The 18682-nt window shown below is 41.0% G+C and overlaps 1 protein-coding gene across 7 annotated transcripts in view; it reads right to left on the reverse strand.

Moving 5' to 3' along the window:
- The window catches only part of VGLL4 (vestigial like family member 4), a 165068-nt gene that overhangs the window by 38962 nt on the left and 107424 nt on the right, over nt 1–18682 (reverse strand). For all 7 annotated transcript variants that reach the window (XM_041763272.1, XM_041763275.1, XM_041763274.1 and 4 more), the window contains one exon: nt 5860–6049. In XM_041763272.1, coding sequence (XP_041619206.1) covers nt 5860–6049 — 190 coding nt within the window. The remainder of the gene's footprint in view (nt 1–5859; nt 6050–18682) is intronic.

Consider the following 18682-nt stretch of genomic DNA (forward strand, 5'->3'; position numbering starts at 1 on the left):
CTCTGTGTTTCTCATGAATAAATAAATAAAAATCTTTTTAAAATATATATAAATGTCCAAGCAAAGGGATTCAGTTAGCTGAACGCTGGCACATGCATGCCATGGAATGCTATGCAGCTATAAACAAGGATGAGGCAGTGGCATGAAAAGATTTCCATGGTGTATGGTTGAATGAAAGTTCCAGAGCTTAAATGAGCATATGAAGTGTGTTACCTTATGTGTAAGAAAAAGGCAGGGAACTGAGAAACCATTCATGTATCTGCTTACTTTAACAAAAAGAAACATAAGAAGGATAATAGCCTAGAAGAGGAAGGAGCAAAAGGGAAGGAGAAGACAGAGGAGGGAATAACACTCCTCACTCCTCCAAGTACTTTTATTTTTTTAAATATTTTATTTATTTATTCATGAGAGAGAGAGAGAGAGAGAGAGAGAGAGAGAGAGAGAGGCAAAGACACAGGCAGAGGGAGAAGCAGGCTCCATGCAGGGAGCCCGACATGGGACACGATCCCGGGGTCTCCAGGATCATGCCCTGGGCCTAAGGCGGCACTAAACCGGCAGAGCTACCAGGGCTGCCCATCCTCCAAGTACTTTTAAATATAGTTTTCACTTTTAGAAGCATGTTGATGTTCTACATATTCAAAAAAACAAAATGAAATCAACAAAGATGGAAAAAATCTATAGCTGAATGCAAACAGAAACGAACGAACCCAACTATATATTTCAGTTGGCACAACACTGAAAGGGAGAGAGGGGAAGTCAATGGCTCCAAAGTTACAAGTGCTCTGTTACACCCTCAGCACAGAACCAAAAAAGAAGTGCCAACAAAGGTTTGTTTCTCAAAGTGATGTGGCCATAGCAATTCTGAAACTACTTTATGTGAGCTACAGGAATGAACAATAAGTAAATGTTTTACTGGAATACAAGAAGATGCAAATATGGAATGGGAAATGGGGAGGAAGAAATCTGTGGCATTGGACTAGAATTGAGAGTATTAATATGAACTCATGATTTCTTAGCTCTTTCTCCTCAAAGAGTGTTGTTCAACAGAACTTTCTGTGATGGTAGAAATATTCTATATTGGTGCTGTACAATATGGTAGCCACTAGCTACATGCAGCTGCTGAGCTTGAAATGTGGCTGCTGAGTAGGAAATGTGGCTAATACAACAGAAGAACTGAATTTTTAATTTTATTTCATTTTAAATTTGAATTGAAAAAAAATGAATTGCCACATGTAGCTACTGCCTACTAGCTACACAATTAAGTTGAATTGAGTTAGACAACTGAAATCTAAAAGCAATGATGCCATAATAATACTTAGCACCCAGATTTTGGCTTCTAAATCCTATTCTCCACTAAAAGGAACCAGGTTCCCTAGGAAAAAGGGTTGATTCCATGGCTGGTATAAGCAAGTTATTAAGAGGAGGATCATGTTTGCCAGAAAATAAGTGCTTAAAAAAAAAAAAAGAGCCACATAACAAGGACACAGGAGCCCAGCTGAAAGTGCTCTTATTCACCAAATTAGGGACAGCTATAAAACTGAAATCCATGAGTCCACATGGGTCCTGGATGGAGGAAAAGAGAATTCCTACTTAGAAGATCATGCTTGACTACCAGGGCCCTAGAAAAAAAATTACTTATTGTCATTTCTACGAAAGGAATCCCAATACCCACACCCCCATGCCTTACTTAACCACTTTCTTTCTAAGAGACACAGTATCTTTCAACTTCCAAATAAGACACTCATGTTCTTAACACTTTTCTTAAGAAAAAAAAGTTAACAAAAAAATAGACTGCTCTGAGTCACCATATCAACAATAAAGTTAATGAAGAGTTCAAATGACCCAGGCTATAAGGAGCTGGAACAAGAGTCCAGGAATTTTCAAATTCCAAGTTCTGGAGAAATTACTAAGGAAACCTCTCTTCTTTCTCCTCCTCCTCCCTGAATTAAGTCAGATGAAATTTAGTCATTCTCTGTAGCTTCCTACTCTGGCTCAGAGACATGCAATCTCTCCTCTTCTCTACTGGAAAATATCTCAATATGATGGTTATAATGAAATACAGCCAAGGCTTGCATTTTTGAAACTCTTACTAGCTGTCAAAACTGTTTTTCAACAACACTCCATGCCCAGAATTATTGTGATTTCTTTAGTGATAAAATAAACAAAACATACTTTCATACACAATGTGAACATGATCTAAGAAGATAAAAAGCAAAAAATAATTTTATAATCTTTTTTTAAAGTTTTTATTTATTTATTCATGAGAGACACCAAGAGAGAGGCAGAGACATAGGCAGAGGGAGAAGCAGGCTCCCTGCAGGAAGCCTGATGCGGGACTTGATCCCAGGACCCCGGGATCACGACCTGAGCCAAAGGCAGACACTTACCCACTAAGTTACCGAGGTGCCCCATTTTATAATTTCTTTTGTTTTGTTTTTTTATTTTTAAAGATTTTATTTATTTATTCATGAGAAACACAGAGAGAGGCAGAGACCCAGGCAGAGGGAGAAGCAGGCTCCCTATGGGCAGCCTGATGCAGAACTCGGTCCTGGATCCTGGGATCAGGCCCTGAACTGAAGGCAGATGCTCAACGCTGAGCCACCTAGACGTCCCCATTTTATAATTTCTTAAAGAGACAAATATACCAAACATTCTTTTCCAAAGAAATATCAATTTGTAATTTCTTATAAAAAATTCTTAGACATATCAAAAAGGAGAAAATACACTATAGCTCAAAGAGGAAAGATTACCTCAAGTCCAACAATACCAAGTACACTACAACATGAAGAAGAGATACAGCATCTTTCCAATTTGCCTACAAAATCTGTAATTCGGCTCTTAGAAGATATAGATAGAAACACTGTTACTGTCATCGAAATGAATAATTATCACAGGTGAACAGTGACACCAGAATGAACTCGACCACATCTTGATCACCTGTAAGTTCAGGCCGTGTGGCCCATGGGGATGCCGCTCTTCTTGTTTGCCTAAAACTCTGCACAATGACATCAATTGTGAGATGCACGTGAAATCTAGCAATTTTATTATTTACACTTTAAATTACTTATAGTGCCCCCACTATAATATAATGATAACATAGGATGAATTATTTATATTCATCTGTACTAAGGTCATATTTGCAAAGACCCAAGGAGTTACAAAATCATTTCCTGTTTCAACACTTTAATAATAATATTCATAATGACTAAAGCTGGGTGCTTACTACCTAGATGCCAGGCACTGCACTCATCCTATGAAGAAGGAACTATGCTTACATTCACTGTTTGATATGTGAATGATAAGAATGATAAAGAAGCTGAAATTTGAGCCCAGAACTTCTGAGTGAAATTCACATACTCTCAGGCATTAAATTCACCATAAAAGTATTTTAATCTCTATCTGTATTATCAATATCAGAATAAGAGATTTAACAATAATAAAAGTAATAGCTACCATCAACTGGGTATCTTCCTGCACCAAACTCCCTGCATATGCTGATTCTCATGCTCACAACAGGCCTCACATGAACTATTCTCATTGCCATTGTGCAAAGAAGGATATTGCACCCAAGCAAATTCAGTGACTGTCCAAGTAAGTGGCCGAATTTCTATTTAAACCAAGGCATGTTTGCTCACAAAATATACTGCTTCAGGGCTAGCTAGCTCCCCTTTGCTTCCAAATAAAAGGCCAAAGTTCTCCTATTTAGGTGGCAGGAAAGAGGATGGCAGAGGAGAAGAAATTCCTAGTAACAGGAGAACGAACAACTAGTTCAAGCGCCCAGGATCTCAATTACGAGCCTCTGTCTATTTGGGAGAGCTCATTGTTTTGCAGGGCCTTGTTGCTGGATTCCTGATTGTAGCAAATTCCAGGGCTCCAGACTGCAGGCTCAGCCTCTGACTAACACTACAGTGATTTATTTGAGGATAAATACCTCTGTCAGTATGTCTTATGACTGAACACAACAGTCCAAGCGGGCTGGAATGCACGGAATGCTCAGGACTGCTGGCGCTGAGGCAGCACAGGGCCGCTGGTGTTATCGGCTACCTCTCACTGCGCTAGGTCTCCTCCAATGAGAAAACAGGAGCTCTCTGAGCAGTCACGTTCCTGCCAGAAGCAGTCGCATCCTCAGAAATCAGAACTGGGGAAGCCAAGCATTTTGAGTAATTTCAAAACATCAATTCATGCCTGGGGAAGGGAAAAAAGAGTAGGATCTTTCTACCTGGCTATACAAAGCTACACCTTCTAATAATCAGGACTACCTTACTGCCTCTGACAAGCTCCCCTATGCTGATAATACCAACTGGTTACTCAGTTGCCAGAGCAGACTCTCCAGGCAGCTGGCTGGCCGTCTCCAAGTCCTGAAAACATGTGAAAAGACATTCCACTCCCTTTGCGGGGTATGCGTGTTCAAAAGGGAGTGCAAAGGGGTAGCCAGAACAAGGTGCACAGAATCAAGCTATTTTCTTTCTTTCTTTTTTTTTTCCAATTTTTAAAAAAGATTTTATTTATTTGACAGAGAGAGCACAAGCAGGGGGAGCGGCAGGCAGAGGGAGAAGGAGAAGCAGGCTCCCTGCTGAGCAGACAGCCCTATGTGGGGCTCCATCCCGGGACCCTGAAATCATGACCTGAGCGGAAGACAGCTGCTTAGCTGACTGAGCCATCCAGGTGCCCTGCAAGCTATTTTCCTAATGTAAACGTGGTAAGAGCTGTACAGATTCAATGAACCCTTTTGTTTCACAAATAAGGAAACTGAGGCCCAAAAAGTTGGAGCAATTCATGTCACAATCATAGAGAGTGCTGGTGGCAGATGGAGAACTAGCCCCAAGACTGGCTCTCTGACAGCTACAACAGGCTCACATGCCAGACGTGATAAGCAGTACCGTATCATAAACACAAAAAGCCATCTTCCACTTTAGAAAGGTCTCAAGTTCGTACCATGAATACACAAGGTGAGAGTTGACCTAATCATTCCCCCCTCCCTTTGCTGCAGCTTTGCTTTCATAATCAACTGTGGCCTGGAAGCAGATGACCCTCCTTCTGACACACCATCTGAAAGTCAACAGCAGCTAACGCTGCATCACAATGCCTACGTCATTTACCTCACTGCATCACGTAGATAGTTTATCATCTCATATCATCGCAGGATGAAGAAGGGTGGGTACAGTACACTAGATGTTCTGAAAGACCACATTCACATAAGTATTATTACAGTATTTTGCTATCACTGTTCTATTTTATTATTGTTGTTAATCTCTCACTGTGCCTAATTTGTAAGCTAAACTTTCTCATAGGTATCTATGTCCAGGGAAACATGCAGATTATATAGTGTTTGGTACTACCCATGTATCAGGCATCCAATGGGAGTCTTAGAACACATACCCTGCAGATAAGCAGGGGGGGAAGGGAGGGGCCTACTGTACTTCTTAATGTGTACAATTCTCAACTCCTAAGCAAAATATTTTATGAAGTCTGTTCAGGCGCTAATCTGTCCTTCCATTTCCTGGCTCATAAGACATTCACCATAGACTGATTCTCCTAACAACCATCAGTGGTACAGATAAGAAAATGCGGTCTTCAGACAACCACCACCACCCCACCCCCAGAAGCTGGAAGAGAAAGTTAACATCTATGGGAAACGAACACACACACACACACAGGGTCATACAAGTAAGTTAGAAGGAAAGGAAACGTCATCTCTCCGCAAATTATTAAAGATGGTTAATCCCTTGCCTGGCAGGTAAGCACTGTTCATCCTTTCACTTCACTCCCAGCACAAAGCTGCAGGAGAACGTGGCCCCAGCACAGAGCGCAGGGAAGCCAACGCCAAAACCAACTTCACTGCAGAAAGATGGAACTTACAGATGGGGGTTGAAGATGCGACTCATCTTAGAAGCATGGTCATTTTCACAGTCCAGGTCATCGTCCCCTTGCTCCACACTGAACTTCCTCTTGCTGGGACTGATGGGCGGGGGGCCTGTGCGGTGACTGGTGAGGGCAGACGCCACAGGGAGGGTCTGCATCCTGGGTTCTCCCCTGAGAGCAGCTTCACCTACGCAAAGAGAGATGATGTCGTCACCAAACAGAAGAAACCTCCCCCCCACCTCAGTGCCCCGCTTCCCGCCCACCCCTTGCAAAACTACTCCCAGTGGAAAGTTTTGGCAACAGAATGGGCTGCCTGCCATTCTCAGAACATGGCCTGAGCGGGAGGTGAGCTGCCAAGCAAAAGACATTTTACATAAATGTGGTTTTCTACTCAGTAACTCACCACCCCCACCCCACCCCCCTGTTCCAGCTTTACTGAGATGTAACTGACATAGTGCACTGGGCAAGTTTAAGGTGTAAAAGGTGTCGATTTGATACACTTACATATTGCTAACACCTCCAGTATGACACATAATTACCTTTTCTGCAATAACTCTTGAAGGTAGAGTTTAAAATTAAAAGTTGCAATAAAGTAACAGAAGGGTAAAAGTACTGACCACAAACCATCTCAAAAGTTCATTTAAAACAATAAAGGTCTTTTGACGTGTGGGTATTCAGCTCTAAAACTGTAAGAAAATGACCTAACACACGTTTCATTAGAACATGACTAGAGAAACTCATTTTTCTTGCCTATTACATTTTTATTACAATTTTGATATGTTACTTTTTTCAAAAGAATGAGGAAAATTTATGAGTTAATAATTCACATATTTGCCCAAAAAGTTAAAAGAAATGAAAACACATTGTTTAATGAAAAATAAACATTTAATTCTTACAGCACACTAAAAATGGCACATTGAATGTATTTTGACTATTATCAGCACAAAGTACATAGAATTTGTCATGAGCTTAATACACAGGTGCAAAAAAAAAAAATACACAGGTGCAGTTCTCAAACTCAAACTTAAACACTCAAGTGAGAATTCACATTGTGATCTGATTCAACATCTTGGTATTTTCATTCCAACTACTAAAAAGACTTTGTACTGGGTGGTAACTTTATGCATCATTATTAATTAAAATAAGCACAACTCCATTATAATGAAGGTTTTATACCTTCTAAAATTTGTAAACAAGAGTAACTAACATACACTTTAAGAGAAAACTTCAAGTTTTCTAAGTCATATGGGGGGGTACCTAAATTTTTCACAAATAATTACCTTTTTGTCATGTTATTATTCATTCATGCTGGTCTCTAAGGCATGACCAATTTTTTTTCCCACTTGGTCACACTTTGAGAGAAATATTAGGATAAAGTGAACTTCATCTGAGACTTCATAGTACCTAAGAAAGGAAATCTTTGTTTGCCACCACTAATTTTCATATCATCACAGATGTGTGGACAGTTTTAACAGTCCTTTGCTTCATACACATATGACAAATATGATTTTGTTAGGGAGAGGAGTGAAGGAAAAGCCTCCTGAATGTTTACCAGGAAAAATAAAACTTTTGCCAATTTAGTCAGCAAGATATAAACTAGCAAATATACAGTGACCCCATAATACACCTCCAGGCAGGATTTCTTTTAGAGATTTTGGCCCCAAAGCAAACTGGAACTTTCCATTTTAAATGAAATATCTAAAAACAGGCCATATGCTGGCCTGCCACATTCAGACATTCAGTGGGGTTTTGGTTGTCTTCTACTTCCTATTTATGAATTTTTGGTTTAAAAAAGCAAGCAAACCGGGCGCCTGGGTGGCGCAGTTGGTTAAGCATCTGACTCTTGGTTTTGGCTCAGGTTGTGAGCTCAGAGTTGTGGTATCGAGCCCTGTGTCAGGCTCCGTGGTCTGCAGCGAGTGAGCTTAAGACTCTCTCCCTCTTCCTCCACCTCACCTCAAATAAATAAATAAATCTTTTTCTAAAAAAGCAAACAAAAAGCCATGCTAATATTTATATTGTGATAAATCGGAAAATATTATTTCCAAATATGCTCCCCCCTCTTGTACCCTCCTCCTCCATGGAAAGGGAGAGGGAATTTCCAATATAAAGCGTCAGTAGCCAGGCTAACTTTTGGAGGATCCCTGATGATACCTCCAGGAACCTGACAATTGCAAATCAAGTCTCATCAACATGGCGCAGAGCCACCATGCCCTCCACCCTGTGTTTCTCCACATCCTTGGCAGGTTCAGCAGGGATGAGGAATATTCGGGCTCTGTGTGGACCCCAGGGCTTTGGGAACCATTTTATCAGATGCCAGATGTGTAGCAATAGTAGTTGCCATGGAAACCTGCCACCACAGCAGCAAATTCGAATCACTCCAATAAAGAGCCACTCATTACAACACGAGCATACACTGCTAAGCGGAAAGCAGAAGTCTTGGAGTTAGAACAACATCCTTACTCCACTCTTCAATTTCCATCTCAGTATAAGCTTGTTTGTGCTTGTTTGCAGTTTAAGTTCACCAAATGGATGCACTGCTTACCTTTAAGACCAAATGGCTGGTGTCTGACATAGAAAGAAGAAAGGAATCCTAAAAACACTGGGATTTCTAACCTGATAGGTAAAGGATCCACACAGGAACCACAGGTGGTTCCTCACCCTTTAGGGGCTGTGACAAAACTATACCAAACCCCCTAAAGACAATGGGACATGCATGTTGCTAGCACTGGAATCCATGTTGTACACTTGGATTCCCTCACTGGACAGAGAGAACTATGCCCCTGGACATGGAGTGACCTACTTAGGCTCACACAGTTAATGGGTTTACTGTAAGCAAAAGCCCATGCCCTCTGCTTATCAGAGTGACATCCCCTCATAAACACTAAGCAAGGCCTACACACATTCTCATCCAATATCTTATATTATAAAATGGGATTTGCTATTATTATTGCATAAGTAGCAAAGGAAGGTTAAAATTATTTTAGTAAAATTGAAGAGAACACAGTCTGGGAATCAAGACACCGGCAGGGACATTGTCACTTTATGTAGGGCCAGGCAAATACAGACACACACTTCCCTTCTAAGGCCTGACTACCACAGGAGGATGGACTAGCTAATACCTAACACTCCTTCAGCCCTCAGAATTAGTAGTAATCCAATAAGTGATCAAATACCAACCAGCCAACATTTACTAAGCAATTACTTGTGTAACATTGAATGAAGGCAGCAAAATGCAAAATACGTGTCTCAAGGATCATGTATTTAAAAAACTAAAAAGTGAACCCATGGTCAAATAAACTTGAAAACAACTAGATTAAACCATTTTCACTGGAGTTTCTTCACTACAGGCCTTCTTGTTCTCTAAAGCACTCATCCGCTTCAGAGCCAGAGACACGGCAGTGCTGCTTTTACTTGCCCCCACCCCCACCATCCTACACATTTCTGTAAACTCGGTCTTCCATGGCACCATTCTGGGTATGTCAACTCACCAGGATCCCAAATAGCCAAGGTCTTGCCAGTCACAGATAAAATAATCTCCAGGCTGCTTCTACATTTACAATTAACAAGTGGCCCACCGGCTTCCCAGCCTTTTTTCCTAATATCCCTCTTGGTAATCTCTAAAAATGTCAGCCCTAGAGGTTAAAGCAGACTGGACACCACTGCACAGAGATCTCGCTGTCTAACCCTAAGGCCTTACTCAGCTTCTTCCTCCAATCTGATCTTTTTTTTTTTTTTTTAAGATTTTATTTATTTATTTACAGAAAGAGAGAGGCAAAGACCCAGGCAGAAGGAGAACCAGGCTCCTCACAGAGAGCCCAATGTGGGACTCGATCCCGGAACCCCAGGATCAGGATCTGAGCCAAAGGCAGACGTTCAACTGCTGAGTCACCCAGACGTCCCATTCCTCCGATCTTCTTATACTTAAATCCAACACACCTGGCAAAGGCCACTTAAAATGCCTCCTCTGTCAGGTTGTCTTCCTTGACTCCTCAATCTAAAAGTCATCACTTCTGAATATCATAGAAATTTATCCCTACGTATTTCCTTTCCTATTTGGTTTGTGCCCCTTGAAGCAGGGAACATTTGATTCATTTTCTACACTTGAGAATGCAAAGCACAATCCTTGCACACAGTAGATGGATGGTAAACACTGCTTGAATGAAATCAATGAGTCTGGGCAAGGGGGTGCCCAGGTTAGAAAGGTATAAGACATGTTAAAGATCAGAGATATCATAGAATAAGGAATTTTAAAAGATCCACTTAATATATTTATATAAAGAACTCTCAAAACTCAACAATAAGAAGAACTTAAAAATAGGAAAAGGTCTAAATAGCCTTTCTCAAAGAAAAATAATATAAACAGCCAATAAGCACATAGAAGAATGTCTAACATCATTATTGATCAGGCAATAAATCAAAGCCACAATGAGGTACTACGTTACACACACTAGTAGGGCTATACTCAAAAGACAGAAAGTAACAAGTGTTGACAAGGACGTGAAGAATTTGAAACTCTCATGCACTGCTGGTGTGAATGCGACGGTGCAGTTGCTGTGGAAAATAATTCTGGGCAGGTCCCTGAATGGCTAAATATAGAGTTACCATATGAGCCAGCGACTCCTCTCTGAGGCATACAACCAGGAGAAGTTAAAAGACATATTCACATAAAAACTTATACATGAATGTTTATAGCAGCATGATTCATAATAGCCAAAAACCCAAATGTCCACCAGCTGATGAATGGGTACAGAAAACAAGCAATCTATCCATAGGATAGAACATTGTTCAGCCATAAAAAGCAATGAAGTACTGATTCATGGATGGACCTAGGAAATAGTATGTGAAGTAAAGGAAGTCAAACACGAAGAGCTTATACTGTCTGATTCCATTTACATGAAATGTCCAAAAGAGGCAAATCTGAAGAGACGAAAAGTGAATTTTTCTACTTTTTGGGTGAGAGTCGAAGCAATGGGAAGTGATTGCCAGTGAGTGCAGAGTTTCTTTTGGGGGTGATGAAAATGTTCTAAAATGGATTTTGGTAAAGGTTGTACCACCCTGTGAATATCCTAAAAACCACTGGAGTGTATAGGCTAAATGGGTGAATTATGTTGCTATGTGAATCTCTCAATAAAGCTGTTACCCTCACCCCTAAAAAATAAAAATATAATTATAAGTAAATGATAAAATACTCCAGTATTATATTAGTTCCTCCCCTCCCTCAGGTTTTTCACACTGAACTGCTACATATGAACAAGTACCCATTGATTTTCTCTGGTATAAAACTAAATCTTTTGTTATTACAGCTACAGCTCTCTACAATGTTAAAGTCAGATTTTTTTTTTTTTTATATTATTAAGTTAAGAAAAGGCAAAGCAGAGAACCGCTTCAGGTTATGCAGGCCCTTGGATTCATCAGAGTTCGATTAAGCTCCAGTTCAGCTTTTAATCAGACTGTGTGAGCGCCTGCTGCCTGCCGAAGGCTGTGTGAAGTGCTGTCAGAAAAGTAAATGATGAAATTTATACAGACCCTGACCACAAGCAGGGGAGCAAAGAATACACACCAAAAGGAATTTATCTTGAGGTGTAAAAGACATTTTGCTCTTGAACTAATGTGTATTCTACATTTCACAATGGTTCACTAATTGAAAAGGGAGAAAGGATTATCTTTCTGTTTCAGGAATAAACAGGAGAAAGGAGATCTGAGTAACCCTGGGTTTCAAGTTTCTCAAGCTGGCCTCACTATAATTGTCAATTTAATTAAAAAAAAAAAAAAATTCTGGGGCAGCCCGGTGGCCCAGCGGTTTAGCGCCACCTTCAGCCCAGGGTGTGATCCTGGGGACCCAGGATCGGGCTCCCTGTATGGAGCCTGCTTCTCCCTCTGCCTGTGTCTCTGCCCCTATCTCTCTGTGTCTCTCATGAATAAATAAACAAATTTATTTTAAAAAATCTGACTATAACAAAGGAAATTCCATTTTTTAAAAATGTATTTGGCCTTTTTAATTAGAGATGAGTTACTAAAGGAAAATGCCCAATAGATACAAAGATTATATAACTCCTGTTTTTAGTCATGGTGGCAGCTCTAATACAAGAATCAAAAATGTTCTTAAATATGTCTTCCAACAAAATATGAGCAAAGATCTTTGGCCCAAGATTTCACAAGAATCAGCATACATTAATTTCAATTTTAAAAAGTTTAACAGAGGGCAGCCGAGGTGGCTCAGCGGTTGAGCGTCTGCCTTCGGCTCAGGGCATGATCCCGGGGTCCCAGGATCGAGTCCCGCATCGGGTGCTCCACAGGGAGCCTGCTTCTCCCTCTGCCTGTGTCCCTGCCTCTCTCTCTTTCTCTCTCTCTCTCTGTCTCTCATGAATAAATAAAATCTTTTTAAAAATAAAAAATAAAAATAAGTTTAACAGAGAAATAAAGACAATTGCTTAGCTTTATGATGTGCCACATAATGATTCTGGTGAAATATCACAAGAAAACTCTGCTTTCGAGTCAGAATAAAGCAGGAGAAAAGCAAGGCACAGGGACAAGACCCAGGAAGATGTGGCCTAGAATCCTTTAAAGATTCTAAGACTTATTTCCTTCATTTTAATAAAGCTACTTAAGGTTTGTCTTATAATCAACTGGCATGTATTAATAAGCAAGACAGCTTCTTTCTTAGTGGAACACAAGATAATGAGATGTCTTAGACGATGCACTATGAACAACTAGAGGGCCTTCAAAACAGCACTGTCTCGTTAGCCTGTTTCTTCATTTGTAAAATTAAGTGGTTTGATTACATCACCTTGATGGCCTAACTTCAGCCCTACATAATGTACATCTCCAGTCTACATAATGTACATCTTCCAAAGTTAAGTCATACTTTAATTGCTAATCAAGAAACACTAAACTTTTATAGGATACACTTCACACAACAGGAGAAAAACTGATTCCATCAAATATTAAGTAACCTATCCTACCCTGTCCTTGAAGGAGATGTAATTAACAATCCAGTACACTTTTAATTCTCAGTGTTCAAGCTTCACTTGCTCAAATACCATAAGAAAATTACAGTGGAAATAAATATGATCAGATCCATGGAATGCGGATTTAACTTTTATACAACTGAAGGCCCTTGGCCCTCATTATGGAGATGAGGTAACTGATGTGGTTATTCTAAGGGATTCCAAGGAAAAGCAGAGGTGGCTTTAGAACCCAGGACACAGTGCTGAAGAGACCAACTGTGTGGGCCAACTGCCATAAAAGGACTGTGACTACACGCAAGACTGTGGCATGTTTCATGAGGAATTAATCAAAATCATGGCATTTATTGTCATTTTTTGGAGATTAGTCAAACAGCACAAGGCTGAAATGACTGTCTTTGTGTTTATGGAGAAGGGGAAGGTACATCTGTACTTAAAAAACAAAAGTATCAAAAACAAAAAACAAAAGTATCTTGCTGTAACTTTTAAGGGTAGATTTTTCACAAAAATCTGTATTGCCCTCCTTGTTCAAAAGCTTTCTTCCATAATTTAAATCGTTGTTGTGTTTAAGACTTTATGTTCTACTCCCCTCCCCAGCTCTTTTATCGTTTTTGAACCTAAATCAAAGTAAAACCACAGCTCAGTTCTCTCACATACACATACCCGCAAGCCTCTGGGCTACGTGGAAACGTCTCCTGTCTGACCACAGCCCACAGGGACCAGACTGACATCACCCTACTGGTGAGAGACACCCAGATAAAACAACTGCACTCTCCTCTCACACTCATGACGGTGCAGGGCAGCAGCCCCAGCAACCCGGGGCTTATTCATTTTCTTTCAAATAATACTTCTTTGTCTCAGAGACTAGCAGCTGGAGAGAAGACAGTGAAGTCAACCTCTTTCACACAGTTCAACTGGTGGCTATCCCCATTCTGGTTCTCTTTTTTCTTTTTGTAAGGAGGGCTGTTAGGCAACATGATGAAACCCGGGCGAGCCAGCAGAGATAAAAGACGTGACGTAGTGTCTGCCAGCGGAGCAAGGATTACAAGCGATTCTACAACTCAGCCGACCGCGCCCCCTCGCCCCCACCCCTCACCCCCCACCCCTTTCCCACCGCCACCCTCAGGAGCCCAAAGCCACCGCGGGAGACTTGCAGAGCCCAACCCCACATCTGGAGGCCAACCCTCAGCGAAAGGTCACTCTTGTGCAGTCAGCCAGGCAGGGGAGGCCAGACCCCCAGCTGAGCACAATTTGAGCAGCTTTGGTCTTTTCTTTAGAGCAGCAAGGAGATGGCTCAGGAAAGGGAAAAAGAAAAAAAAACAAAAACAAAAACGCTTACGGTATATTGCTAACTGCTAATAATATAATTAAGGATAAGAAAACACAGTAAAATGTGGAGTTGAAACATAATGCCATTGTAATCAGAATTTCAAGTAATCTAAATAATCCCATAAGCATTACACTTTGTCAGAGCTTTCCTGTAACTTATATCAGTATGTTTTATTTTTAAAGCATTTAAAAATATAATGTTATCCCAGTTTTTTTCTTACAATAGTCCTAAAATGGAAGAAGGGAAGAATGATTCCCGAACTATATAGCTAAGGAGACTAGTGTTTCAAGAATTAAGTGAATTGCTCAAGGTCACAAAGCTGATCCAGAGAAGAGCTAGCAGGAGAAATATGACATTCAGATCCCCCCATTTTCATTTTCCTTTTAGCTGTGCAGGATGCTCTACACATTAAAGAAAAGAAGTGGGAGGAAGACAGGTGAAAGGGAGGAAGGAGGAGCAGCAGGGTGGGAAGGCCGGAAGAGAAAGGCAGGAAGGGCAGTATTATGGGCTGACTTGTGTCCCCCCAAAATTTGTAAGTCCTAACCCTAGTACCTCAGAATGTGACTGTATTTGAAATAGGGTCTCTTCAGAAAAAAATTAAGGTTAAATGAGGTCATTACAACGAGTGCTAATCTAATAAATTGATGCTCTTCTATGAAGATATTAAGACACAGACACACACAGAAGGAAGACCACATGAACATGAAGGTAGCCATCTGCAAGCCAATGACAGATGAAGAAACCAGCCCTGACCTCAGACTTCCAGCCTCCAGAACTGAGACACAACAAACATTGGTTAAGCCCCCTGGGGTGCTTTGTTATGGGGCCAGAGCTCAAGAGCACAAGGACAAAAGACTAAGGAGAGGAGATGGGTGGTGAGGTGTGAAACTTAGGTCTGGCTCAGGGGAGAAAGCTCTTCAGTTTAGAACCTAACAGCTTCTGCCACTTAGTCTATTCCACCTGACCTAACATGGCAGGACTGGTCAAGATGGAAGCAGTCTAATGGACAGATGCCACTTTGGAATTAGAAGCCACAGAGGAGGGGAAAACAATGGGTCAGCACTGATAGAAAGTGGACACCGTGGCTGGGTTCCAGGAAAAGTGTAGACTCAGGCTGAGCCTCAGTGCAAATGAACAGGGTGCTGAGCTGCACAGGTGAAGGGGAGAGTCCCTGCAGAGCCAGTGTGGATGGCCCCTGCTCCCAGAGAGCGGCGGTGTGGCTAGTGTATCGGGGTGGAGAGTGTCTACAACCTTTAACATTTTTAAATATCTATAATTCTGTAGGGACTAGAAGGGAAAGGGTAAAAAATAACCCCGGAGGAACAGTAAAATGTCTCAAATTCTCGGTCTCCATTCTGAATAGACAATAAAATACTTTATATAAATTGAACAGAAATTAATCTGAATATCAAAAAGCACTAACTAAAGATATTTTAAAGTCAGTTAAAAATTATTATATTCATACCCATATGTTGCTATTCATTTAATTAACAAGTTTTATACCACTTAAATAATTTTGTTGTGTTTGGAGTTAAAAAAAATAAAGTCCCTCTAATCTCATTTACTCTACTGAATTCCCTTTACAACTTCACTCTATCTTCATGCATTATGCAACACTTAACCTAGGGGGCACCTGGGTGGCTCCGTCTGTTAAGTGTGGACTCTTGGTTTCAATAGGAGACTGAGCCCCATGTTTGGGAGGGGGGCACTCAGTGGAGAGTCTACTGCCCCTCCCCCCCAGTAAATAAGTAAATATTTTTTAAAAATACTGTAACCTCGGTGAAATTATCACAAAGTAAGAGAACTGAAATTGATGTCTTATTTTACATTATCACTTCAGCTTAAAGAAAAAGTCAGGTATCTTAACAATGACGCAATGAGGCTGAAGATCAGCAGATCTCCGTATCAGGCTGGGTTTTGGCTTCGTAAATCATAACCAGGACTCAAAAAGATCAAACAATTGTCTGCGTCCTTGGTTTCCTGAGCCAGACCAATGACCACACCAACTTCTATTCTTGGTCCTCCAAGCCTAGACTGTGGCTCTGACAGCTGCAGAAGGATTCAGAGTAAATCAGGAAGCCGAGGCTCAGAGTGCGAGCCCTGCTTTCCTGTACTGATGAAGCCGGAAGGGCTGTGTCTGCCTGGATATTAGAACATCGACATAATGTGTCACATGTCCTCACCAATCCCTGTCTGAGGGCTCGGCACCAACACGTGACACGGTAAAGGCAGCTGGAGAACCTTTTAGTGCCAAGCATACAGAGCCTTTAATGGAAAGGGCCATGGAAAGGCCCTTTAATGGAAAGGGCCTCTTAACAGTGGGAATTCTTCACTATATGTACCAGAAAATCTACTTTTGTGACATGTTACTTTTAGTGAGAAGGAGGAGAGTTATAGAAGTTTTTATAGATGGTATTAGAACCAGGCTCAATTTCCTTGGTGGCAGGCCTCATAAACGTGTACAAGGAATCATCAAACAAGGTGAAGTGAAAAAGGCTTGTTCTAGCCTCTACAGTCGAGCTGCCTCCTGAGGAACTCCAGTTGTCATAAAATAGAGATAATAAGCTGTGTGGAAATGGGGGCACCTGGGTGTCTCAGTCAGTTAACCATGTGCCTTTGGCTCAGATCATGATCTCAGGGTCCTGGGATCTAGCCCCACATAGGGCTCCCTGCTCTGTGGGGAGCCTGCTTCTCCCTCTGCCTCTGCAACTCTCCCTGCTTGTGCACTCTCATGCACATGCTCTTTCTCTCTGTCAAATTAATTAATTAATAAAATCATTTTTAAAAAGATAAAGGATGAGATGATAGGGGCAAAGGAGACATTTCCAACAGTCACTCTCACTATTCCTATTCACTATTCATCTCCTCCCACAGAGTTAGCACATACAGTTTCCACCAACTACCTGAAAAGGTCAGGAGACACAGTGTCAAGGAGCATGGGTGAGTAAGCATTCCCAATCTGTTGCACCAGGAGCCAAGAGGTCTTTGAGGCAGCTACCTGACTTCCTAATACTGTTTACATGTGTGTGAAAATGACCATGTGAACCCACACATGGGCCCTGAGCTAGTTCAAAGATTAAACAAGAAACTTGGTACAGTGCCTGGCACATAGTTGGTGTTCAGTAAACTAGCACCATTTCCTTCCCAGGCACACTTCAACTCAATATGCTTGCTTCTATATACCTTTCTCTCCACTAGAATGGATTCAGAATCCCTGTCAGCCAAATCATATTCATCTCCACTTTCAAAAGCCCAACCCAGAGGCATGCTGCCATCCCCAACCCCAAGAGTACCTCTCCTGACACCATCTGTTAAAGCTGGTCGACCTAACAGTCCTGAGTAACATTCTAGCACTGCCTGCCTCCAATTCAACAGCTACAGATTTTTGCGCAATACGTGTGCTACGGTCTCTGAAGATAAATAGGCAATCTTGTTCTCTACAATATATTCTAGTCTGGACCCTGAGGAATAACATGAGGCTCCCAGGAACCAATTCAAAATTCTTACACAAATTGGCATATGGACCATTCAAAGTCACATATAGGCTTACCTATTCCAAATATGAAATCTCATTATCAGCTCCAAACCCCCAACAGAGCTGAAGTGGGTAAGTAGCTAAGACGTGACAAATATCCTCAAATACTTCAGAAAGCCATTCTGCTATCCCACAGAGATGCATTAATTCACTGTATTACTTATCATTGCTAAACATGCTGGTTTCAGAAGCCACAGAATAAATTTTCCAAGGATTAAAATAGGACATGGTTCAAATACTGAGAGTGTGACACACAATACTTAGAGAATGAAAGCAGCATGAAGAACTCAGGCATGCACATAATTTAAGTGCCTAATAACCATGAAGACTGTAAAACAAGCCACTTAGAGTAACATTCTGTAAACTTTATCGGTGAAAGATTTAGGCATTTGAGTAACATTTTTCCAACTTTCTATTTCAAAAAAAATTTTAAAGCTACCAAAAGTTGAATGCACAATGAATAGTCCACTTCCTATGCCCAAATTCACCTAGTATAAGCATCTTGTCAGTTTATCTATACACACTTTATCTGCTATAACTGCTATAATCTTGAAGTAATTTGTACATATCATATTTCATTCCTAAATACTCCAACAAATGTCTTCTAAGAACAAAGACATTCTCCTTCATCACTATAATACCATTATGACACTCAACACGGTAAAGTTGATATACTATCATTATCTAATATCCAATCAAATTTTCCCAACTGAATGCCTTCTTTTTGGAGAGTATGGGGGAGTGGTGGGACAATCCGGATCAAATCAAGAACCACACATTGCTAGATGTAGCTGTCATGCCTCTTTAATTTCCTTTTATCTAAAGGAACTTTATCCTTTTTCCTCTTTCATGGCACTGACATTTAAAAATGATCAGACCAGGGGTGCCTGGGTGGCTAAGTTGGTTGAGCATCTGACTCTTGGTTTCAGCTCAGGTCATGATTTCAGAGTTGTGGGATTGAGCCCCCCATTGGGCTCTGCATTCAAGCAA

Source organism: Vulpes lagopus, chromosome 7 (assembly GCF_018345385.1).
Source record: "Vulpes lagopus strain Blue_001 chromosome 7, ASM1834538v1, whole genome shotgun sequence".
Lineage (NCBI taxonomy): Eukaryota > Metazoa > Chordata > Mammalia > Carnivora > Canidae > Vulpes > Vulpes lagopus.